This window comes from Hemicordylus capensis, chromosome 1 (genome assembly GCF_027244095.1).
Source record: "Hemicordylus capensis ecotype Gifberg chromosome 1, rHemCap1.1.pri, whole genome shotgun sequence".
NCBI classification, from domain to species: Eukaryota; Metazoa; Chordata; class Lepidosauria; order Squamata; family Cordylidae; genus Hemicordylus; species Hemicordylus capensis.
Window position 1 is genome coordinate 364,364,119 of NC_069657.1, and position 25,730 is coordinate 364,389,848.

The window sequence follows — 25,730 nt, forward strand, 5'->3', positions numbered from 1 at the left end:
GACATCGACTTTTTTCACCATCTGGACCTAGTAACCGCATTTGCCTCTGGGTAACTAGATTTGCTTTTCTTCAGTCTGTGCTTTTGAAACCAGCACTGAAAATTTGTCAGAGAACACATGTAAGTGTACTCTTTTCAACTTCAGGTCTCCAAGGAGCTCCACAGCACTGTTTTTAGTCAGGGCAGTGCTGGCTGGGGAATAATTTACATACTGGCTGCCTTTCCTAGCTGTAGTAGTTTGTTTTTCAAGGTCTCTTTAAAGGTACTTAGAAACGGATCCTAGAGAATCCAAAGGATTGCAGAAATTTAAATAAATCAATCAGATGTGTGATGCATTGATTTTTCTGTGTTTTGCGCATCAGTCAGTGCAGGCTTCTGATTTGGGGTGTGCAAGTGTGTATGTGCAAGCTCTTGTGCCCAGCAAGGCATATAGACTGGCGGGGTGTGTGTGTGTTCTTTGCATTGTCCTTGGCAACCTTTCCTAGGAGACTTGCCTTTTGAGAACCTTCATCTAAAAGTGATGCAATACCAGGATCAAAGCCTCTCACAGTACTCTTTGCCTTAATTGCAGGTTGCACGGTAAATAGTAGAACATATTTAGTAAAAATACAGCTACCATATTATCCCTATATTGCAAAGCGGGACATGGCCAAGGTGGAATGAGGTGAGCTTACTTAGGGCCACCTGGTTAGTTCATGGCTGAAGCAGGATTTGAACTAGGGAGTGCTTGGTTCATTGCTCAATCTCATAGTCACCCCCTCTCATGAAAAAATATATTCAAGACACATCTCGTGGAATTTTTCAGCTTAGAAAACAGGAATGAAAAGGCAAGGTAAGAAGGCTCTTGCTTTCTTGAGAAGAGAGTCTATTGCCTGAACTTGCAGAGGAATTGTTAGCTTAACTGGGTACTTCAAAGCAATGTTTATGCCCTCTGTTGTCCAATTTGTTTAAGATGGGCGGCGGGGCTGGGGGGGCGTTCTTAGTTACAATCAGATTATTCTCTGCCATTATATGAGAGAGGGAGACATTTAGCCTGTATTAGAACTTTGCATCATACACTTTACATTCTCCACTCTACTTGGGAAGATCCTTAAAGAGAATAGAATTGACATATCAATTACATTGTACTGCTTTTAATATTTTTCCTTCTTTTTAATTGAAACCAAACAGTTTAGATACGATGAGAAAATATAATCAAAGTTCAGCTTGGCCACACTAGCATCAGTGACATTTACTGGGCTAGTACCAATAGCTGGTTGACTCTGAAAGAAATATAGCTTGAGTTATGTCTTTGATTGCTCTTGTCTGTGAAGATTGGATCAAATTGGGTTATAACCATAGGCATCTTTTAGTGGTAAAAATTAGTGCAAATTCACTGAGTTTAAGGAAGTTCCTACATAGTTAACATCCTACATACTTCCTACATAGTTAAGTTAACATGTCTTTCTGAATGAAAAACAAAACACAAAGGATAATCCTATACAGAACTAGACATTTCCAGAGGTATATACCAAGCCTGTTATAAACTGCTTAGTACGGCTTGCTGAGGTCAAACTGATAACGTTGAACAGCAACGTCTGCTGAATTCCTTTCTTCAGTGTAGCTGATGCATGAAAGCCCATCAACTATTTTGAGACCATTCAAATGGCATATTTGGCTGTTAATTTAATGGGGTGGGGGGAAACAGTAAGATTTTTGCATCGGCTGATTAGTGCACAGTTCTGTAGAGAGGAATGTAAGAACTCCAGACAGTTCCCAAAAAAACAATACAGTGCTATTTAACACTTTAAAATTATTTCAAAGAGAATGTGGCTTTGTGGATGTCCAACAAAAACATTCTTTTGTACATCTGTTTTAAAAAACAATTCCTTAGCATCCTAACACTTTTGCAAGTTGTCCCCTCCATGAACCAGCCCAACTCTCACCCCCAGAGCTACTAAATTAATGAGGGCAAACAAATTTTCAGAAATGCTTTAGAACAGCAAAACCATCTTACAAAAGTGTAATTCATCACTAGTCAGCCCTTAAAGCATAAGTAACATCAAACCAGTTCAACTTTGAACCACTGTAGATACTCCAGAAACCTAAAGGGTTTTGCTTTCAGAAGAATACTTTGGTAAACAGCTATTCAGTCTAATCTTTTTTTCTTTCCTTTTTTTGAAGCAGTAAAATATATTCTTTTTTACCATCATTGCTCGAGATGCATTTCCTTGGCATGTTGTAGCAATCCATGTCTTAATTGGATGAGCACTGCAGCAATTCAGGGAAGAGTAGCTGACCTGTACAAAGCTTTTAATACCTGCTGGGACACCAACCAGGAAAGGCTCGCATATGTCACTAATGAGAACCAAGGAAGAAATTGCCTTTTATTCCTTACAATCGTCTGTAGTCACTTGGAATACCACCATGTCCAAAAGGCAAAAAGAAAAGAAAAGAAAAGGGAAAAAAGAGTACGTCTCCCTTCTCTTGGTCAGGAGATTTATTTTTTGCTGAGTGCAACCTAGTCTGCACATCCAGTACGCTGCACGGCATCAGAGCATTGTAGCAAATGAAGTGCCACCAACCCTCATTACAATGCAGAGATTTCCTCTGCATGGGTCATTCAGATTTCAGGTCAGCAGTGACCTCTGAAATCCGGTTTCTCCAAAAGGCCGAATCCTCCTCCACCCTTGGGTAGGCAGAAGGAGCTACATTTCGTGATCTCTCTCCCACTGTCAAAGCCCATTCTCCAAATCCAGTAAACTCAAGATCAAGGGGTGGGGGGGAAAGAGCAGGCTTCTTTGCAAGAAAGAAAAATAATAAAATAGATGTATAACCACTAATGCTCTCTGTAGGAAATACAGAGCCATTTGACTGAGAAGGAGGAAAAGGCACTTCGTAGAATATCCTAAACACTCAAAGCCTCCAGTAACTCAGTGAGTCAACAGCTTCAGCCTCGTGATCCAGCTGACCAACAGGGAGGGTTCTGTGGACGAGGATTTTGTGGATGAGGTTACAGGTGGCTTTTTGGCCCCCTCCTCCTGGAAAGGGATTGTCGCACTGTTGTGAAGATCCACATTAACAAAGCACTTGCTTCCCCTGATGTAGTCTGCGCCCCTCACTAGCTGCCTTTCTGCCACAGGCCTGGAAAACTGCTGCTGTGCAGGCAAACTTTCTTCAATAATGGGTGGGATCCTCTCGTTGCTGAAGTACCGGCAGAGGACATTCTCACCTGGAACAAGAAATGGTCTTTATAAAAATGATATAATTTGTTGTCTTGCATATGCTGAGGTTAGACATATGGTAAAGGTTATAAACATTACACTCCCCTTGTGGAGTCTCAGCACAAGTGCTTTCCTATGGTCTACGCCGGGGTGCGTGTATGCGAACAATACTGGCTCTAAAAGATTTCCTCTATCACTATCTTGGTCTGAGGCAACTAAACTTACGCCCTGCTCTCACTTTCCACTTTACCTGCTGCTGGACAAATTGATGATTTGTGCTATGCCTCAGGGCCAAGTTATACATTAGACGCAAATGCATGTATTAAAATCCAGATGGCATTTGGCACTACAGGAATCCGGCCAAAGGAGTGTGTGTTAAAAGCCCAGTGGCTGCTACCACTTTGAGGAAAGGCGATTTTCAGTGAGAAGTGACAAGGCTGAATTAGATGCTCAACTCTTCACTCACTGCGTCTCCTCTGAAACTCTCCCGGCCTGCCTACATACATACATACACATATTTTTAGATGTGTGTGTATTTACAGATACATGTTTAACCTTGCAAACATCTGAAGCCCTATGAGAGGAAAGCAGAGAGTGACAGAGTGAGTAAGAACGTGCACTGCAGAACGAAGCAGCTGGCAACGCTCAAACATGCCCCTTGCCCCAACGCCTCCCTTCTTCATTCAAAATCACCCAGTGGCAGAGCGTGACCGCTGGTGGCCCGTGTGACGTCAGACGCGGGGGGCGTGGGCTGGCTCCCAAACCAAGCCGCAAGGCTCCATTCGGCAGCAGATAAGAGTCTAGCTCCTGAAGGGGCCTCATGGCCCCTTGGAGAGCTAAGTGAAGGCTGGCGCTGCCCTGGGAAGAGCCGCTCCTGGCTGGTGCTGCGAATGCAGAGCCAGCCTTTGTTTAGTTCCTGGAGGGGCTGTGCAGCCCCTGCAGGAGCTACCTAGGCTGGCACGGCGTTCACAGCGCTGGCCATTTAGCTCCTGAAGGGGCCGCACAGCCCCTTCAAAAGCTACTTAGGCTCGCGCTGCCTTTGCAGCGCAGCCAGGAGCAGCTCCTCCCTGCCTTAAAGTCAGGGAAGAGCCACTCCTGGCCGTGCCACAAATGCAGCGGCCATTTAACTCTCGAATGGGGGCCGCGCAGCCCCCACTCGGGAGCTAAACCAGCACCCCTGCGTCTGATGTCAGATGCAGGGGGCGTATTGGGGTTGCGAGGCGCAGCCCGATTGGGCCCGGACCGGGTTCTTTGAACCCATTGGCCCAATGGTGGCTCCGCCCCTGAAACCACCCCTTCCCAAAGCTCCCTTTACCTAGAAGTAGCAGCCACTGGGGTTTTAACAGATGCATTTGAGTGCACATGATGTAGACTGTTCCTCACTTGCCTTAAGACTGCAGAATCCTGGCTACAGTTATTTGGTGTGTAAATTTACACTGGTGCCAGGCTCTTAGTAGTGATGTGCACAGAACCAGGCAGGGGTGGTTCGAAGGCAGGGTGTGTGTGTGTGTGTGTGTGTGTGCGCGCGCGCGCACTTACCCCTCCCTCTGCATTTCCCCCACTGGTGCTCAGAATTAGCAAAGTCCTACAGAGTGGCAGTGTACCTCCCTGCTGCCCTGTCCGCTCCCTGGCCAAAAGTGGCTGGAAGTAGCTGGCACACATGCGCACGTCAGGCGGGCTCGCACACAAGCATGGTGTGTGCACACGCACCAGCTACGTCCAGCCAGGGAGCAGACAGGGCAACAAAGAGGTACGCTGCCGCCCTGTAAGACTTTGCAAATACCGAGTGCTGGCGGGGGGGAAGCAGAGGGAAGGGTAAGTTCACCCTCCCCGTCTTTGAACATCGAACCTCCCAGTGTTCAAACCTGTTCGGAGGATTGTAAAGGGGCCTCTGAAGAGGTTCGTGTACATCCCTAGCTCTTAGTGCATGGCACTAGGGGCCATGAGCCATAACTCGGCATTTTCCTCTCCGCCTATCAAGCCCCCTTATGTGTGCTCTTGTTTCATGCAGCCACCCTCCTCCAAAACACACAAGTGCACCACAGATGATGGAGGACTCCTGTGCCAAAATAGGGAGCAGAACTGGCTTTTAGAATTGTGCGAAAGAATAAGAATCTCTGTGCAGCACAGCACTGGGCTGTATGGTGTTCCATATTTATTATATATTTTGAAGAATCTGTTCATGCAAAATACTTCCCGATGACCTACAGATACCAAATTTTGCATATACAATCCTGACACTAAAATTAGCTGAATGCGCTACTTTTTACACCAGACTATGCTCAATGAAAAATTTAAATATATTTATTTTCTATTTCTTAGAAGAAATTCTGAATATAATCAGCAAATTTTAATGGTTATTGTTCTCAACAGAATTTTTTAACAATAATCAGAGCAATAATTCAAAAACAACATACGCCCAAGAGAAAAAGATATTTCTCAGACACAAATTTACTACTATTCAAATTTACCATGATAGCAATTATTCAATTAAATGAATAATGTCTGAAGTTGAAATCCTACAAACGTCAAAGAGTTCTTTTACTTCCCTTTCGCAAGCATATTAATAAAGAACTCTATTACATAAATTTAATTTCTCTATCAGTGTAATCTACACAAAATGACTTTGCCCAGTCAACAATGCACCTCACCAACTAGTTAACTATAAAATCAACCCACATCTCAGGGTTGCATTAAATTACAGTGCAAAAAACCTTTGCCGACTATTGAAGTCACTTACTTGTCTGCAAAGATCTGCACTGAGTTATACGTATGAGTGGCTAATAAACACAGCTATGATTTGCAACTTTCTGGAAGCCAATCACAGGCTGCACACAGCATTCCTTTGTATAATGTATGTATGCATCTTTGCAGAGTCAGATGCTATCCTACGTGATTAAGTGCAGGCAAGTATCATTTGGATTTTTACTACGTAGTGCTTTCTGGGCCAAAACTGCACCACCCACAAAATTATGCTTCAAGCACCTGGGTTTTTCCATTCAGTGCATACATAAAGCAAATTAGGTCCCAATAGTTCTCATGTCTTTAAAAGAAGGCCAGCCCATTGTTTAAAAAAAATAATAATTAAAAAAACCACAACAGAGTGAATCAAAATAAAATTTTGGTGCAATTCTTTAGGTTCAGGTAATGAGTCCAGAACAGTTTGCCAGTCCCAATAAAAGGTTTTTAGACGAGTTACCCATAATACAGTCCAGATCAATTTGCTTTCCAAGCTCTCCATCCACTTCAGAGCCCAACTAGCCACTAATGCCAAGGACACAACACCCTCCCACAACCAGTCAGAATATTTTTAATGGGCCATCCTAGCACAAGTTGACTCTTGCCAAAATGTCAGACTATCCAACTGACTCCAGGGCTCTCAAGAGGAGAGCTGGTCTTGTGGTAGCAAGCATGAATGGATCCTTGGCTAAGCAGGGTCCACCCTGGTTGCATATGAATGGGAGAATAAAAGTGTGAGCACTCAAGATATTCCCCTTAGGAGATGGAGCCGCTTTGGGAACAGAAGAAAGTTCCAAGTTCCCTCCCTGACATCTCCAAGATAGGGCTGAGAGAGAGACTCTTGCCTGCAACCTTGGAGAAGCCGCTGCTAGTCTGTGTAGGTAATACTGAGCTAAAAGGAACAATGGTCTGACTCTGTATATGGCAGCTTCCTATGTTCCTATGTTTATTTACATAAATAAGGGTCAAAGTTGTGCTTGTTGACATAAAAGATCTTAACTCTATTTCATGGATCACCATACATGGCACACACACCAAGGGAAGTTCAGCAACCAACAAGACTAACTGCACAGGCAGAAACTCTGTTAGGTGTCCCACTCACTATGAGCAGGAATCCACACTGAGAAGCTGCTCATCAGTTATAGTTTCCTTACCTTTCCTCCCCATTGCTCGAGGCCTAGAAAAAGATTCTGCAGCTCCCAGCCAGTTTCCATCTGCAGGCATAGACAGCGGGCGAGGCTTTCCTGAAGACAACAGAAACAGTTCCAGGAATACAGATTGACTAAGGAGGGTTAATACAGAGTTACCATTAATTAAATGATCTTCACAATGGTAATATTGCGAGAAGAGCTATTTATTTATGTATTTGTTTGTTTGTTTGTTTGTTTGTTTATATTACATTTCTAGACCATCCAAAGGCTCTGAGTGTTGCACAACAAATTTAAAAAATATACAAACACCATTTAAAAAACTCACTGCTTAAAACAATATAAAACACAAATTTAAAACAATTTAAAATCAATTAAAATACTTAAAAACAATTTAAAAACCTTGGAAGGTCAGGTCATGCAAATAAGTCTTTAGGGCTCTCTTAAAGGCCAACAGCTAGCCTAAAGTGTGGATATCTGCCGGGAGTGCATTCCATAGGCCAGGAGCAGCTACAGAGAAGGCCCAGTTCCGAGTCGCCACCAGACGTACCGGTGGAAACTGGAGACAGAGACCTCTCCAGGTGACCTCAAGGGCAGGTAACCTTGATGTTTCTGTTTTATTTCTTTTAAAATAGAAAGGGGACAACAATTTCAAGATGAATTATTTGTAACACTAAACAAAGACTAGGAGGTTCAGTAAGAACTGCCTTGCTGGATCAGGCCAAGAGTCCATTCTGTCCAGCATTCTTTTTCCAGTAGCAGCCAGCCAGATATCTTTGGGTGTTCACAAGCCGAGCCTTCCCCTGTTTGTCCTCAGCAGCTTGTAGAGATATACTGCCTCTATACTTGAGGCCCCATTTACCTATCATAGCTAAAAGGCAACGATATGCCTACATCCATGAACTGGTGATCCTTATTAAAAGCCAGTTAAGCTAGCAGTCAATTCCATACCTTGTGGTTATGAATTCCATACATTAGCTACATGCTGTGGGAAGAAGTGCTTCTTATCAGTTCCAAACCTACTGCCAATAAGCATCTTTGGGTGACTCCAGGTTCCAGTTTATGGGACAGATACCTAAACTAATCCTCGCTTAAACTCTACCGAATGTTACACTGCAGGCACACCAGCCTAATTTTCGGAAATCTTTTATTTATAGTGTTTCTCATTATAGGTTTTGTCACATCCAGACTTTGACATCTAATATTAGTCAACAGAGATTTTTTAATGTAAATCATTAAGAAGTGATGACTCAGTGGGCTTTCAGTCTTGCAAAAGCTAATATGTGTTTCAGACTTAAAATGTCATTGAAGGCTATGGGTTTCAGTCTGCCAAATGCAATTTTCTTTTCTTTTAAAGGAATAATTTAAACCTTTGAAGATCAATGACAAAGATAGATTCGGGGGATTTACTCACCATAAGATGGTGTTTTTTGTCTCATCTTTGCTGGTAGAATGTTCGCTTCCATGGAATAGCCGGGCAATGGATCAGAATCAGTAAGAGTAAACCGTCGCCTTCTGCATTCCTGATCCAGAAAAGAATTGGGAGATTCTGCACCTTTGGAACCAGGTAGGGGCTGCTTAGGCTTATTGCCTCCTCCATAAACAAAGCTCCCCTTCTCATCCCTGAAAGAACATTTGATTAGCAATGTAAATCTGAAATACTGTAATGCTATTCTCATGAACAGAATCTCTATTAGAGAAGCAATGGCACTTTTTAGCTGCAGAAAATGTGAAAGTGGAAGGCTAACATCAAGGCCATGTATATGCTATAATTCTGTACCAATGGAGAAAAAATACAACATGTGTTATACTGGCCACAGAATTTCGCTTTCGGACAACTTCAGTGCTGATTTTTGCCCTGACAGCTGCAAGGAATAGTGAAGAGATATGGGCAAGGTTTGGGGCAATCTCAGAGATGCTAGAGAGGTGGCTGAATCAGATTTCTGCTCTCAGGAGTTCAGCTTCTCAGACCTACAATGCATCTCACTCTTCCCCATAATTAGCAGCAGCGCATTAAGTCAGGCAAAGCAGTCGACATTTCCAAATAAATAATGCACAATGAAGTGTCCTACACTTTTATTTAGTTTGCATAATTTATAACCTGCACAGAATTCAGCTGTTTCTTGGCACCAAGTATGGGTTAGCATGGCACAGAATTTTGATTACTATTTTTTTTAGAAACACACAGCCATCATTAAATACACATGTTCATGCATGCGCACAAAGCAAGTGACAGTTCTTTTGTCCTCATACTTTCGTCTGTCATCAGCTAACTGCTGACAACTATTGTAAAGAAACGTTAAGTTAAGGCAAGGGTTTGGTCAACAGTTAGTATAAAGTTGGCTGAGAGTTGGAAGAAGAGGGGCACCGGCTTACAGTTAACAGAACATAGTCTGGCCTGCCTGATCATTGTAAGGATGATGTTGTTGTTTTAAACCATGAAGATTTTTTTAAAAATCTACTCCACCATTCCATTGCTAGGCCTTAAAAGCAGCCTACACTTGATTTTTAGAACAATGCAAAGACAACATTTCAGAAAAGATTAAGACAAAACAGCCTATAACCATTAACAGATAAAACAGCAGCAATAAATAGCAATTATAAATAATAAGTCCATATTTGCTACCAAAGGCTTGAGATAACATTTTTCAGATAGTGTTCAAAGAATAATAGCATCAGCACCAAGCAAGTGTGTCTGGGAAGGGTGCTTCCTAGTGGTGGGCCCTGTCTCTGGCAGCTTACTCTCCAAAGTCATGGAACCCAGCCACATGTGACAATCTAAGTTGTTCATATGGGAGATTATGTGGTGGGATCTTTTTCTAACAAGGGTATACACAGACCTGGCGGAGGCAGTTTGGTTCGAATTTGAACCGAATGGCCTGGTCCATGAACCGGCAATGGTTCAGTTTGTCCTGTTGAACCGGGTCGAACTGATTTGGCCCAGTTCAAGTACTCTGCTTGTAGAAGGGATTCTGGTAAGGGGTGGGTGGGTTTCACTATCCAAGTATTTTAAAAGGGGTTTGGGGGTAGGTGAGAGGGCACCTTACCCTTTGTGGCAGTGCTTCCCCAGTGGCAGCAGCTCCCCCATGCCAGCAGGCCCCTTCGGCCCTGCTGGAGCTCCACACTGCAAGCACTGTAGGCCTTACCAGATTCCCCTTTATGAGCAGAGCATGCGAACCAGGCTGAACTGGTTCGATCCAAACCAGGCCTGTTTCAAACTCAAACCCCTTCTGGGGGGGGCACAGTCTGGTTCGATTTGAACTGGTTCTGTATACCCCTATTTTCTAAATCCATCAAAAATCATAATATAAAAAAGAACAATGAATAAAAATAAGAATTTTTATTCTGAAATGTCTTTCTGGGTTTACCTGGAGAACAATAAGATCACTTCAAATTCTTCTAGTCATCTCCATGACTTAAACCTGGTTACCAAGTGGTAAAACCTGGTTACACACTTGGTAAAACAGTTCCATTTATCTTTTTTAGATATACAAATATTTATACACCACTTTTCAACACAAGTTCCGGAAGTAGTTTACATAGATAGATAGATAGATAGATAGATAGATAGATAGATAGATAGACAGAGAGAAAGAGTGGTCTCACAATAATAAAAAAGAAAGAAAGAAACACCAGACAGACAGCAGCAACAGCCACTGAAGGGATGCTTGTGCTGGATAATGGATAGAGTCAGTTGCTCTCCTAAACAAAGAAAATCACCACTTTAAAAAGGTGCCTCTTTGCTCAGGTAGCAGGGGATATGGAAAGTTCTATATATACCCCGGACAAAGAGGGACCTTCTTGCTAAGTCTATGTTTGCTAAAGCAATTACTATAGGCACACTGATATAACTGGGCATAGGTGTCCTACAGGGGACAGTATTTGAGATTTTTATCTTATATCATGCACTGCTTTTGTATATTTTGTTATAATTGGTAAAGTTATAAAAACAACATTATTAAAAAATAGAAGTGTAAAAAACCCTCCCAAAACCCAGAGCTTTAACCCATACTCTTGTTCATACTGAACTATTCTTAGGCCTAATGGCATGATTAGGATGGCAACAACACAATAAAGGGGTGGGAGGGATGGGGAATTGCTTCAATCAGCTGAAGATCAGTGGATAAAGCTTTGTTGCAATCCTGACAGATCTCTGACTATTATCTCCTATAGACTAGTCCAGTGGTTCCCAACCAGGGTGCCTCCAGATGTTGCTGAACTACAGTCCCCACCCTCAGCCTCAATACATTGTAGCTGGGAAGGATGGGAGTTATAGTTCAGCAACATCTGGAGGAATCCTGGTTGGGAACCACTGGACTAGTGAATGCATAGGTGCGAATACCAGTATTAAAGGATGCAGTGGCCAATGTCCAGACTAACCATCCAACACACCAGGTTTTTCTGTTGCGCAAGGGGGGGTGTGAGGCAGTTTTTAACAATCTCCCTCCTCTGCAGCCACTCCCAAAACTATTTACTTATTTTAACCTATTTATACACCACCGCAAACCTGCATCTCTGGGCGGTGTACAACAAAAACAATACAAATTAAACAAATTAAAAATGATTAACACATTAAAATTTTCTAAAGCCCAACCTAAAAAACTATTAAAACTATAAATAAAACTATTCCTCTGAAGGTCCCCCAAGTCTCAGAGATAGAGTTTCAGGCGGCTGCACAGGCAACTGCAGAGGGAAGGGAAGATGACTGGAAATCGCAGGTTGGAAAATCCTGATGCGTAGGTGGAGAGTTAGTCTGGATGTCTGCCAGTATTCTTTCCCCCGGGGTAAATGAAGCAAGGATAGATAGAAAGTGACTTTTAAACGCAAGACAGGTTTAGCACACCCTTAGGATCAAACACTGACCCTAGTGGCTGTAAGTGCTGAATACTATACATCATAGTTGAACCGAGTCACTTTTTTCTGACAAACAAAACATTGGCAGTTTGTAGCCTTTTTTTTTTTTTTTGGACTGAAGACAAAAAAAAAAAAAGCTGATGTTCTGATGAGACTTGATCTTACTACGCTGATGTGAGAGGATAATCATTTTCTATTATCAACCCATGTAAATGTGGAGCTCCGTTTTTCTATCACACAGCAAATTTCCAGGAAGATCAGAAAGGGAGGGGACACATATATAACAAAGAGAATTTAATCACTGCTCTTTTCGCCACAACCTTCATATTCAAGAGATATAAAATTCCTCCAGCTTACAGCCAGACTAAATTGCTCATGAGTAGTCCTATTGAAATCAAAGGGGTGAGTTAGCTATGACTAATTTGTCCCATTAATTTTAGTGAGAACACTCATGAGTAATTTGGATCTGGCTGTCAGCCTCTGTTGAAAATTTCTGGGGAAATTCTGGTGGTGGCAGCACACAGCAGATTCTACCTTTGTACATAACTGTACCCACCAACCAAAAAGTGACACACTTACTAAGCTGAAACGAAATCTATGCAGTCTGCAATTTCTTCTTGTTAATTTGCACAGAGGTTGCAAACAAGCCAGCCCAAAAGTCGGAAATAAAAACGGAGCTTTCTCTTAAGTAGCATACGGTGACTGACGTACCGTGGAGCATATGGAATAGCTGGCGGTGGAGGTATGTAAAGGTCTAGAATGGCTGGCTTCTCTTTCTTCAAGGAGGTGTCCATGGTGCTTTCAGGTGACTGGGTTGTTCTCGGTGGTGGGACGGTCTGCAAGTGGAGAAAATAAGACAACTGCTTAAGGAGAACTTTGTACAACCAGTCCCTGCTCCTGCCCCCATCTTTGAATCTGGGCTTCACTATACCTACACTTACAAGCAGCTAATTAATTAGTTAATCCCCTGAAGATACTACTGTTCTCTCTCTTGCCATTACTTGCTCTGCCTCAAAATAATTATCTTAAAGCTATGAATTCTCATTTTTCTTCTACGCTGTCTAAGTCTCCTGTGGATTTTGCATCTCTGAACTCTGCTTATGTTGGCAGTTGGCAAACGCAAAGATGCCACCACAAAATAAAACAAAAGTCAAAATTCAGCTAGGCTAGAAAGAACACCCTGGATAAGGCTGCTCTACTTAGCAAATATAATCTCTCATCATTGGTCTTCCAACCCAGGGAATATTTACTGTTCACTTCCAGAATTCATCAGTCCAGAAGATTATCAGCAATTCAGTCCCAAATGGCCTCACTCTGTCCCAATCAACAGTGTATTTCAGGGATTAAAGAAAAAACATCATCCTACCCACCCCATTATTTTGGTATATTAAAAGAGAGCTTTATTTTTTCATAGAACAGATTTCACACATTATTTCTAAACATTTGTCTTTGGTATGCTGCACAGAGTTGCTGCTAGCTAGTGGGGGGGCTCGTGTATCCATGGGTTGGCCACAACCATACTTGTAAAGGGGAATTTGGCAAGGATTCCCCTTTACAAATAAAGGGCTTGGGTTGGAGGGGGGCAAGGGGAAAGGAGGCAGCATTTTACACTTAAAATTTGATGAGGATGGCGGCGGAGGCAGCGGGATTGCAGCAGAGGTGGTGCATTTTACCTTCTAAAATCTCTGCAGATGACAGCAGAGGTGGTGGCTTCTCGTCTATTCACAAACTAACTGGGGTACAACACATGTTCCTTGCTCCACAGTTTAAACACAAAAACCAACTTGGACACATAGTGCATTCATAAGGAAAACAAATTAAAACCACAGCACATGCCCCTTGCTTCACAGTTCTCATGCAGACCTTTTGGATCACAAACTACATAATGAATTTGTAAAATTAAAAAAAAAAGTTTGTTTATTCAGATGCAACTGTGTGACTTTTATTAGGTGTGAATTATCTATGGATAGAGATAACACTTTCTGGCAGCTTTACTGCAGTAGGGGAAAAATTCATTAAAAATCACAGGATTGAAATAAACTGAAATAATTTTATTTCAATTTCCTTGAAATAAAAATACACAGAGTCCTGCCATCCTGGGCTACAAGTGTGCCCAATTTCAACAATCTAAGCCCAGTCGTTATGAAAAAGTAAAGGGTTGGGCAAAAAAGGGGGTCATGTTCTCTCTTTTTCTCTCTCTTTTATTTTTTTAAAATGAAGGCAAAGGGCAGAATCCTTCACATGGGGGTGGAATGATGGTGCGGGGGGGGGGGGGGACTTCAGTTCCAGAAGTTTTTGTAATTTTCTGCCATGAAACAAGCCACTTATATACATATTAAAAAAACTTCAAAAACGTCCTATATCAAAAAATAATTAAAGATAAAGAGATTGACCAATATGCTTCAAGATCAATACACAGTGTCCTGCTAAGCTGTCCTACACCTTGCCCATTTTCAGTACTCTAGGCCAAGCCATTCTGGAAATCTGAAAGGTACCCTCATTTCCCATCAAGGTACCTGCTAGGAGAGTGGGCACATGGACCTAGACCCTCTGGTCCATGCATAACGGCATCCCTGGCTGCACAGACATTGCTGTAAACAATTTTTACATTTGTTGATGACACACAATTATGGAGATTACTTTTGAAATCTGAGCTTCAATGCTTTGACAAGAGCAATTTATATATGAGCATTATGCCAGAGCTCCACACAATAATTGGCACACCATGATCTTACAGGCTCATTTTAAAAAGGTACTAGTTATTGCCTGATAAAGCCTAAACAGGGTGGTCCCAAAGTACTTAAGAGGCCACCATTCAACATCCCTAAATTTTGGACAACACTTTAAGTTTATCACCTGTGTGCCAAATTAGAGGAGTGTAAGAAACATGTAGTGACTTTCTGTGGCAGCTCCTTAGCTGTGGATCTCCTTTCCCCAGAGTCTCAGCAATGTTTAAGTCTGAACATCTTCAAGCAGCAGCACAAAAACTGATGCAAACATGCAAAAAAGGCATGTTGCATTCTAGCCCTTCCTAGACTAAACCAATTTGGATTGTAACTGAGGGAATCACTTGGTCAAATATTACTGCATATAGAAAAGCAGCACATCAGGAGAAAGACAGATTAAAAGCTTCTTCCTAACATGCTAGCTTTCTATGTGCAGGGAACCTTTAAGACAGACAATAATGTGGTGGTTTTGCATGCTTGTTCAACTCACACATTTTGAGTGCCTTGTTGTGGTCAGGAAGAGGTTAATATATGATGGTGTTTAAATGCTTCTGACATTTTATGAGTGGTTTCAAAATACAGAGATAATGTTTTTAACATAATCTTAGAGACAGGAAAGGGTACTCATAAAAAAAAAAAAAGATTTGTGTAAAGGCAATACAGTCCTGTATAGCTATTTGCTACCTGCACAACTGGTGGCTTCCACCGTAGGTTTTTAAGAGGAGCAGGAGTAAAATTAAAAGAGCCTGTATGACGTTTTTTCATTAGTAGAGTAACTCCAGAAGGATTCTCACGCAGTTTCCTCACAAGGTTCTTCAGTTGCCATCCCACCTTCAAGAGAAAAAAAAGGGGGTCTAAACAATGTCAGACAGATTTGTCAGGTAATCTCCCACAGCACTCCGCTGTTGAGTTAACCTTCCACTACAGATGCACCAGAGCCACATCTGTACAGTCATCCCTCCCAAACGGGGTTTCAAGTATATGTGATTGAAATATTGTGACCGGTCTCGCCAACCGTGACCTGAGTATCACAGCTAGTGAGGTATTTTAATGTTTTGGGGTTCTTTAAAGTGATTGGGGGGGGGATCCAGAGGTTCAATCTCTTCCCCCCACTTTTTAATAAAAACTTTATTAGAACAAAATTGATCCAAACCTAAACAGCAGAACATCATACAACAAACCCCGATTCATCAATCCATCCACACTCTAATAATGCCTGGGGTAAGAAAACAACTATAATTCTCCCAATTGGTGTAAAGAATGAAATCTGACCAGATTACATAAAAAGAGTTATTTGTGGTCTGATTTGCACAGGACCGAATAATATGGGTTAACTTTTCTGAAATTGTGATATGCCATAAGTTCTTGTACCAGATATCCATCAACATGTTTTGATCTTCCCAGTGCTTGGCTATAGCTAACCTGGCAGCGGTTACCATAAACACTACTCATTTTTTGATTACATCTGTATTGACCCCAGAAAATGTATTTACTAACTGAGGGCATAATCCAATTACTTACTGGATTATGCCAATATCCAGTAAAATATATATATTTACTAACTGGGGGCATAATCCAGTTACCAGCTGAGGGCATCTGCTCATTCCTCTTGGTGACCCATGCTGACACTTGCCAATTTAAAATGCATTTGAGTGTTTTGTGGGGTTTCCAAAAAATCTCCAGGAGGTTCAATCTGCTCATTCCTCTCGGTGACTCTCAGCAATATTAAGGGACTTTTGGTGATTTTTTTAAAAAAGCATTTCCCCCCTTTATTTTTCAATGTTTTTGCAGTTGCAGTTCCCCTAACCCCCTATTTCCTACAGATTTTAATGCCTCGCCAACTACGAATTTGCCATCCATGGGGTTTTGCCAGAACGGAACCCTTGCAGTTGGGTGAGGGATAACTGTATGAACATCCTCCAGAAATTGTATATGGAACTTCTTCGTTTTGGTAGGTGTTTAGTGATTGAAGATAAAATGGTACAAGCACAGAGTTTTAATGGATGCTGTTTTCTGTTCATAGCCTTTAAGAAAGGGGTTGCTATATTTATGTATTTAGTAATTTATTTTCATAAACCACTTTTCCACCTCTTTTGACAACTTCAAAGCATATTACCAAAAAATGCACACAACAGAAAATAATATATAAATATGACATCATGCTAGGTAAATGGGCAGCCCCTATGAGTGATTCTGAATGGGTTCCTGTAACAAATGGCTTTGTAGCTTCATGTAGTTAAGTAATGGTAAAATAAAGTATAACCATTTCTGTACAACACCTTGCATGTTGAGAACCATACAGATCTAGGTATATTGTTTGGAGAGAGTTACCTAGAATCTCTAACAGTAGAGACACTAGGGTCTTGCTGAAAATACCTGGAAGACCAACTGACCCCCCACTGAACCCCTCTCATATCTAGTGGCTACCTGTTACTCTTGAGCCAGCTGGACTCCAGAAGCAATAAACAGTTCAACTGATCAATAGAATTCTGCTATCATTTTGATTGCTGGTGGTATGCATGTTTTTTGTATATGCTGCAAGCTGCCTTAGGAATGCAGCAAAAAGGTGGGATAAACCTTGAGAATTGGGTAGTTCAGGTCAGGAAGAATGGAACATGCAGCTTGGAGCCTGCTTTTCCCCATCCCAAGCAAAATTATTGCATTGATTTGGAGGTGCATTGTCCACAATTCCCAATTATCCACAGTGCTCGCTGAGCAACTGAAATTTTTCGCTAGTGGGGGAATGTATGGCCAATCACTTTCCCACCCAGTAAAGGCCCCACTGTGTCTCTGTGCTACAAAGTATACACGCAGAGAACAGCTGTCAACAGTACTCCCAGCTGGACAAACAAGCAGCACTTGAATGCTGCTGCTGCTGCTTGTTCTTGAGAGCTTAGCCCAGAACATTCCCCCTGGTCCATCAGGCTGGTAGTGGCAACACCACCTGCTGCACCCCGCTCCATGGAAATAGTGGAGAGAGGCACCTGGTGGCTGGACAGCAAAGAGAAGACAAAGGAGTTCATTCTGCCAGAAGCCACCTCCACCCACCATAGGTTTGTTGCCACTTGTGGAAATCTGCAATATGTTCTACACACGTACACTTTTCTTAGTAAAATATAAAGTCTTGACATCTCATCATCCTCCAATACTTTGTTTTCAACACTGCTGGACTGAACAGCAGGTCTCCCGTGTGTTTAAAAATAGGGGCTTAAGGTTTTGATTAGACCAAACTATTCAATCCTGTCTTTTCCTTGACCAAAATGTTGCATGACATGCCTTAAACTTTGATGAATTTTCTAGCTGTCTTTAAAACATGCTTTTTTCTCATTTTGTGACAAAGAACAAGAAGGTGAGCAATGCTCCAATATAAAAAAAATGAAGAATTTCACTTAGGGGACCAGTCTATATGTTTGCAAAAGCAAAAACCAAGGATGTGAGGGGTGGGGCAGGCGACAAGAGCTGGCCTTTACTTACCACAGTCTGGCGATTCACCTGAATAACTTCATCACCAGCATGAATTTTCTGAGATCTATCAGCAGGAGACTACAAAGAACACACATAAAGAATTTTCATTGCTTTTTCATCAAAACAAAAAATGAAACTACCAACCAACCAGCAATTTTTTTTTTTATAAGACCCATGCAGTTCCCACCCCACCCTGCAAATATAATGGTAATCTTGACAGAAAAGCTATGTAACTGGTCACTGCCATAGTGAATGGAAAGTTAAGAACTGGCATACTATTTACGAACAAAATAAAAGTGGCAGTGAGTTTGCTTTATCCTGTCCTCAATAATTTGGCAAGGGGCTTTTTTTTTTTTTTGCTCTGATATGCTCACACACTATCATCATCTGCTACCACAGACACTGTTTGCCAGCCTGGATGAATGTGAGATCAACCAGAACTTCAGCAGGCCAACTTTTTATAGCACTACAAGGAGGAGCAGAGCAACATTTACCAAACTGCTCCTTAACATAGGATGGTTAAGGCACAGAAGCCTCTTCACATTGGGAGCTGGAACATTTATTTAGCTTGTCAGAAGCTGGGAAGAAACCCACGCAAAACAGAGAAGAGTCCACTGTGTGGACTGAAGGCTGCCAGCTTCCAGAAGAGAGCCCTCCCAAGCAAGATATACATGATGCAGAAAAGCTGTTTTTCTTTCACATGCACATATACAAAAATTGCCCACTTCAGACATTCAGATTAGGGATGTGCACAAACTAGTTCGAACAACCAGCTGTTCGGTTGGTTCAAAGGCGGGGGCATACCCTTAAGGTCAGGGGAGGGTGCCCTTACCCCTCCTGCCACATTTTCCCCGCTGGTGCTCCATTTTAAAAGTGTCCGTCGGGGCAGCAGCATACCTCCCTGCCACCTCATGTCCTCTTCGGCCAGAAGTAACAGGGTACCTGGCGCGCATACGTACACCGGGTGTGTGCGTGCGCCCCGAGTGCTTCCTATTACTTCCAGCTGAAGAGGGCACGGGGCAGCAAGGAGATATGCTGCTGCCCCGACAGACACTTAATATGGAGCGCTGGTGGGGGAAACGTGGTGGGAGGGGTAAGGGCACCATCCCCGCCCTTAAAGGTATGCCCCCCCCCTTCGAGCCACCGCCCGCCGGTTCCATGCACATCCCTAATCGGTCTGAATAGCATCCTATGGAAATGCCTAACACCATTTATATGCCTCAAACCATTACAATAAAAAGAACAAGAAGAGTTGTATGTGTGTCTCCAAGGAAATTCTATAGTGAATCATATGTCCATAGATCATCAGTTGATGAGCAACATCAAGTTACGACATATACTGATGAAACAGCTCCAACGGATTCAACACCTGCCTATGTGTTTCTCTCTGAAACTGGTTCTCCCCAGTCTAAACATTTCTGACGGCTGTCACAGAAATAGACTGCTGTCTTAGAGCCACAAGGGGGGGGAAATGGCTGGGAGAAGCACTTTCGGAGGGAGACATATCGACGGCAGGTGGGCAGAAGGTTCATCACTTCAGCGCTGCCCTCCTGCCCATCTATGCTGCATTTTAGATTTCCCTCACCCCGTCCCACCCCCTGTACTTTATAAGGTATCGTGACACACAGGTCTACTGCTATCATGTCTCGTATGACCTTACAAAACAAAAACCTTGTACAAACTTAGCCAGCTAGGAATTTTAGCAGGAAGAATAATGTGTTAAAATGATCAACAATAGGGGTGTGTGTGGGTGTGTGTGTGTGTGTGTGTGTGTGTGTGTGTGTGTGTGTGCTTTGAAGCCAGTTAACACACTACCTTTTCACTGTAAGATAGGAGTTAACTTCACAACACAGACTGCCTAAACAAGATGGATGGCATGTTTATCTATAGTATCTATCAGCAAGTAGCAGTTAAAGACACCTAAATATTTACTCTGTTCCACCCAGCACAAGACACTACTGCAGACAATGTTTTATGGCGGTAGGTGGGAATCTGCTGCAGCAACAGCACATCAAGTCCAACAATACCCTGACAATGTACGTCAGAGAAAGAGGAAAAGATGCTAAGCTAGCACATGTGACTCATACAACTGAAACAAAAGTCTCATTTCCCCTGTTTCCTTATCCAGTGCAAGGGAGGGCAGAATAATCCCATTGAGCTACCTGAGAACTGGCAGTCTGGTTAGGAAATATTCCCTTACTCATCATCACCTGACTGATCTAACACATTCCTATCATACAGAGACAGGAAACACTGTCATAGAAGGAGGCTATGGGGAGTGTGAGGAGGGATGCCTGGGGGGAGCAGGGAATCTCCAGCCCCAGAAAACAGCTCAGTATTCTTAGTATGGAAATGCCCATTTGCCAAAGAATCCAGGTGATGATGCTTCTGAGTTCACAATTATAGATGTGCAATCCCTAAATGTATTGTGAACATACCAAGTAATATCTTCCAGTTTCATTGCAAATCTGTCTATGTATTTAAAATATTTATACCCCACTCCTCCAGTACACTACTGCTTGGGGCGGCTCACAACATTAATAAAGTAGATAAAATGTAAAATAAAAGATTAATAAAGTTAAACCAGTTTAAAAGACCAAGCTAAAGACCACACTTAAAATTACAATTTCTAAAAAAGTTTCAAATTAAAAGTTAATAAAAAGCAAAAAAACTAGGAACTATACAAACTAAAGAACCTACCAGATATAAACAGCAGAGAAAACATTTAAAAGCCTCTAAAAATATGTGTTTTAATTTAAAAAAAAAAAAAACACTGTGAGGGTGTTTTTATCTATATGTAAAAAACTTTTCTTTTTTAAAGGCAGCATGCAGTCCACAAAGCAGCACACAGCATCAGAAGCATTGGGAGGAAGACTGGAAAATTCTGTCTGAGCCAGCGCATTCCCACAAGACACAGGAAGTCACAAGTAGTTAAAAACAACTTGGAAATCCTGTCACCTGACTGGAATCAGACCTGTGTCACTTCTCTTGGATCACTAGAGATCTGATAACTGCATCTCGGACTTTCATTTACAGATAGAAAATGAGAACCAGCAAGGAGAGAGAGAGAAAAGCAATCAAAAAACCAGAAAAGCAATTTAAAAAACCTTCGTTTAAATGTACTCAAAGCTGCTATCATCAGATATTAAACCAAAGAAGTTTAAACATTTGCACATGCAAAGGATTTTAATTTTCATGATCAGCAGCAAATTCATACTTTCACATCAACTCTTTTTAAATGGTCACTGGGCAACATCCAGACTAAGTTCCATTGAAATTAATGAGACTTAAGTTAGCCATGACTAACATCTCCCTGATTTCAATGGTGCTTAGTCATGACTGGATTCTGCCCACTGTCTGGATGTTGCTCCCGTCTCAATTCAGGAAAGATGTCATCTTCACTGAAACAACAATTGCTATGATTATTATTTTTCAGTTCCCCAAATCAATGTATCCCACGGCCTTTCCTTTTCAACCCCTGAGAGGCTTTGCAATTAGAAGATTTTTTTCTATTATCTTGAAAACTTCCTTTGTTGTAGGAAGTATACGGAATCTTCCACACTATTACCAGTCTAAACATCCTGCTGCTACTTTTATATGGACAGAGCACATTATGGAAGCACATATTTGTTCAGCTAGCATTTACCAGCCACTATAAGCTCTTTGCTCAACAATAGTTCTGGTAATTCAAGTTATTCCTAACCAAGTTGTGTTTTGAAACTGTATTTTTTATCTGTATGCTGCAAAATGGACTAATCAGCTGAGATTAGACAGGACAACACAGACAAGTGCATGCTTAATTACTGCAGTCAAGGATAAACTAATGATAACATTGTGAAACCCAAACAGATAAAACTATGACAACTTCAAAATCTGCTCTTCATTAAATTGGTGTCTTGGTTCCATCTTATCTAACACAGCTTGTGTCAATTTTTATTAAAAAAAACCAAAAAACTTACATTTTCTGTTGTTCCAGTAACCACATGCAATCCATCATAAGTAGATTTTATGTACATTCCCTAAGTTGGATGGTTGAAAAGAAAACATAAGTACAACAGTAATTAAACTTCATTCATAACCATGTCAAGACTACACATACATGATAACTCCTGAGAAGAAGCTTGCCCAGTAATGCTGCACCGGTCCCAGCCCTGTATAAATAGAGGAGCCTATTTGTGGAAGGATAGATAGATAGATAGATAGATAGATAGATAGATAGATAGATAGATAGAAAGAGTTTATTTCGGTCATTGACCAGTAAATTTGTAGAAGGAAGAGCCAATTAATTCCTCTCCTGTTCCTGAACTAGAACTGCTTCCTTGAATCCTGCACAATTCAACCGAGTGATAGCATTGACTAGATCCTGCTAACTGAGCAAAGAGGCACTTTTAGAAGTGGTGATATCAACATTCTCTTACATTTAGCAGGAGGGTACAGCAACTGTCCCTACCCAACTCAACACTGATTCCCTCACAGTGGTTGTTGCTGGGTCTGCCTTAAATTTCCTTTTAAACTGTGAGCACTTTTGGGACAGGAAACCATCATCTTTATTTTTCTATAATTAAAAGTGAACTGCTTTGAGTACTTTTGTTGAAAAGCGGTATATAATAATAGTAGTAGCAGCAGTAGTAGTAGTAGCAGTAGTAGAAGACGGCCAGATGTTGGTTCTAGCCTAGTCAATTTCTCTCCTGAGAAAATTTGGAAAGGGGGGGGGGGCGTAAATAGCAGGACTGAGAAGAGGCAGCTTTTGCGTTTTTCAGGGTTGGTGTCCTTTAAAAGCCTATGTTTCAAGATAGGGATAAAGAAACCATCCTTTTCGGCACTTAAACAAAACACCATCTAAAGCATGAATGCACACTATCTAACAGATGCCTGAGTAACACCAAAATATTGATGTCTGCTGCTGCCCACACAGTTGGGAGGCAAGTGTGGTTTCTCCCCACAAACTGTGTGAAGCACTACAGAAACCTGCAACACTTGTGGTGTGACTAGAGTCCATAGTTACAAGTTGCAGAATTCAACTGTCCTTGATGCAGAACACTCAAACAGCCTGAGGTTTGCAGAATTGTTTAACATATTGCAACTGCTACTGTCTAGTTCTCCATAACTTAATTAAACTACCGTAGGCCACCTTGTCAACAACCATCACAGTGTTCATGTTCTTGAACATAGGGATACTCCATGGGAAATAATTTCTTTTTAAGAGTGAATACCTTTATATCCCACCCTCTCCCATGATGAAACTCAAGGTGAAGTTCACAGAGTCCCCAAGTGGTCTCCCATCCATGCACTGACCAGAGCCAGACCTGCTTAGCATCAGCAAGGTGACTGCATCCCGTGCCTTCAGACCACAGCCTTGGCTCTCAGTCTGTGAAAGAGAATGGCTCTTTGTAACAGAATGGAAGCTCCCTCACACATGAAGCTAAGACTCCAGGCTACAGAAGCAAGTTGCTGAACATAGTGCTGGCGCTCACACTCACTTAGCACTATTAGCCACACTAGAACTAAACTAGCTGAAATGAGCATGAAAAGGGTAGTTAGACAGACAGCATTTCAAAAGAGCAAAAAACAGAAGTAGTCTTACCAGGCCTTCCCCAGGTTTGATGTTAGTTAAATGAACTTCCTCAAGACATGCTCCCTGGCTCATCAGTGGGTCAGTTGTGGACCTGATTGTCTTATCACAAATTCCATTTAAAACCTTGGACTAAAACAAAACAAGGGCATTGGTTACTTTTGTAATAATTATGTCTTACGCAGCCCCAACATTGTTTCCCAACAAAGGAAAACTGTTTAATAGCTGGTCTTGATTTGTTACTGCACTCAGATTTATAGGTTTGCAGCAGCTGTCAGGGGTACCTTTCACCAACTCCATCTGGTCAAAGAACTGGGGCCCTTTGTGTCACAGGCAAATGGTACAACAGTAATTCAGTTCTTTGTAACTTCAACTGAGACCACTAATGAGCTCTGCATAGAGGTACCCTCCTTTATAGTTTCAATAGTGAAAAATGCAATGGCTTGCTTCCTAATAAGACAAGATCACCAAAGCATATTATACCATATGAACTGGGAATCCTTGTTCTATATCCCATTCAGTTATGATCTTTAAAGCCCTAAGCAGCTGAGATTCTGATAAAACTCTCTCCTCCTCTACAACCCCGACTGAACAAAAGCATCTTTGTGTTTATCATCTGTAAACCAAATCAAAAAATCTGGGGCACGGAAGATGTTCTTGGTGGCTGCTCCTCAGCTATAGAATTGATATTCCCGAGAAACTTGAGCCATATTCAGACATTATGTTGAACATGCATACAGGTGTCTGTACACATGTCCATAATTTAGTGTGAATTTCTGAACATGCATTCACTTTAAAAGTGAAGCTGGATACAGGCCACCTCAAATACAGAGTACAGATTCAAAGTGTACTAATGTCCATTTGTACAGATCTGTACATGCAGATATTGTACACAGAGCCATTCCTGCAGCAGTCAGTATGCCCAATATTGCCAATAATATAAATGTACGTTACCTCCCCCCACCCAACACTCCCTCTATTGACCCTATAAAAAGAAATCCAATTTTAAAAAACTCAAAACAATGCTGCAGCAAAGATACAAACCAGCTAACCACCACAATGGACACACAGAAGGGTGGATGGGGAAAAAATGAATTCTCTTAATTGTTCTATGTTCAATTTTGGGGAGTGTATTTTTAGCTAATGTGAATTCCTAAGCATCTATCAGCAGGCGGAAGGCCTTATCAAAGAACACAGCCTGATTCATGTCAAAAGCAGGAAGCGATGATTAACCATTACAAAATATAAAAAGCATGCCACTACATCTCTCTTCCAGTCACAGGACTGCTGCAAAAATATTTGGAAAACTCCCCTTTCAAGCCAAGTGTAATTAGAAACAGAATTTTGATATCATTATAAACAGTGCAGATCCTTTATAAGGACAAGGCACAGTTGCTTTACTTTAAAAAGCATTCTTGTTCATGCTGTGGGAGCAACATTTGCTTTGATATTTTGTGAGTCCAGAATTTTTGTTCTCAGTTTAGAAGCAGAATTCAAAGATATCTCTATACAATAATATTTGAGAATTAATAGCAACATTTGAGGAATTAGGCAAGCAAAATAAAATCAATGTACAACTTTCTTCTTTTTTCAAGAGAAGATTATTTAACTGTTAATGTTTTGGTTACATTTTATAGAAGCAGATTTGAACTACATTCCATTTGCTCTACACTACAAGTGACTTCAGATGCCCTGCTTTCTACACTTCTCCTGACCATCCAGTAGGGAGCTTGTCGTTCCCACCACTAGCAGAAGTGATGAAGTTCCATTTTGGATAACAGGGAGGCACAGAAACAGGCAGCAAGAAACACTGGAGGCTCCTGCTCCTCTGAATGCTGTAATATGCAAAGCTGCTCCTATTCAAGACCTGTTTTGAGCATGTCAGAAGTTCTGAACAGAAATAAATGGAAAAAATGAGTTTGCAGCAAATTTCGATACTTACTACATTGAGAACTTTATCTTCCATTTCAGCTACAGAACAGTCCTAAAAAACAAAGCCCAAAAAACAGGAAGCAGGTATTCTA

At 41.6% G+C, this 25,730-nt stretch overlaps 1 protein-coding gene across 9 annotated transcripts in view; it reads right to left on the minus strand.

Moving 5' to 3' along the window:
• Positions 1-1,116: 1,116 nt before the first annotated feature.
• The window catches only part of CNKSR3 (CNKSR family member 3), an 88,493-nt gene continuing 63,879 nt past the window's right edge, over positions 1,117-25,730 (minus strand). For all 9 annotated transcript variants that reach the window (XM_053293338.1, XM_053293352.1, XM_053293396.1 and 6 more), the window contains 9 exons: positions 25,649-25,690; positions 23,719-23,838; positions 22,094-22,153; positions 18,144-18,212; positions 15,354-15,500; positions 12,655-12,779; positions 8,504-8,712; positions 7,096-7,185; positions 1,117-3,210 (listed from right to left, as the gene is read on the minus strand). In XM_053293338.1, coding sequence (XP_053149313.1) covers positions 2,912-3,210; positions 7,096-7,185; positions 8,504-8,712; positions 12,655-12,779; positions 15,354-15,500; positions 18,144-18,212; positions 22,094-22,153; positions 23,719-23,838; positions 25,649-25,690 — 1,161 coding nt within the window. In that variant the 3' untranslated portion in view covers positions 1,117-2,911. The remainder of the gene's footprint in view (positions 3,211-7,095; positions 7,186-8,503; positions 8,713-12,654; positions 12,780-15,353; positions 15,501-18,143; positions 18,213-22,093; positions 22,154-23,718; positions 23,839-25,648; positions 25,691-25,730) is intronic.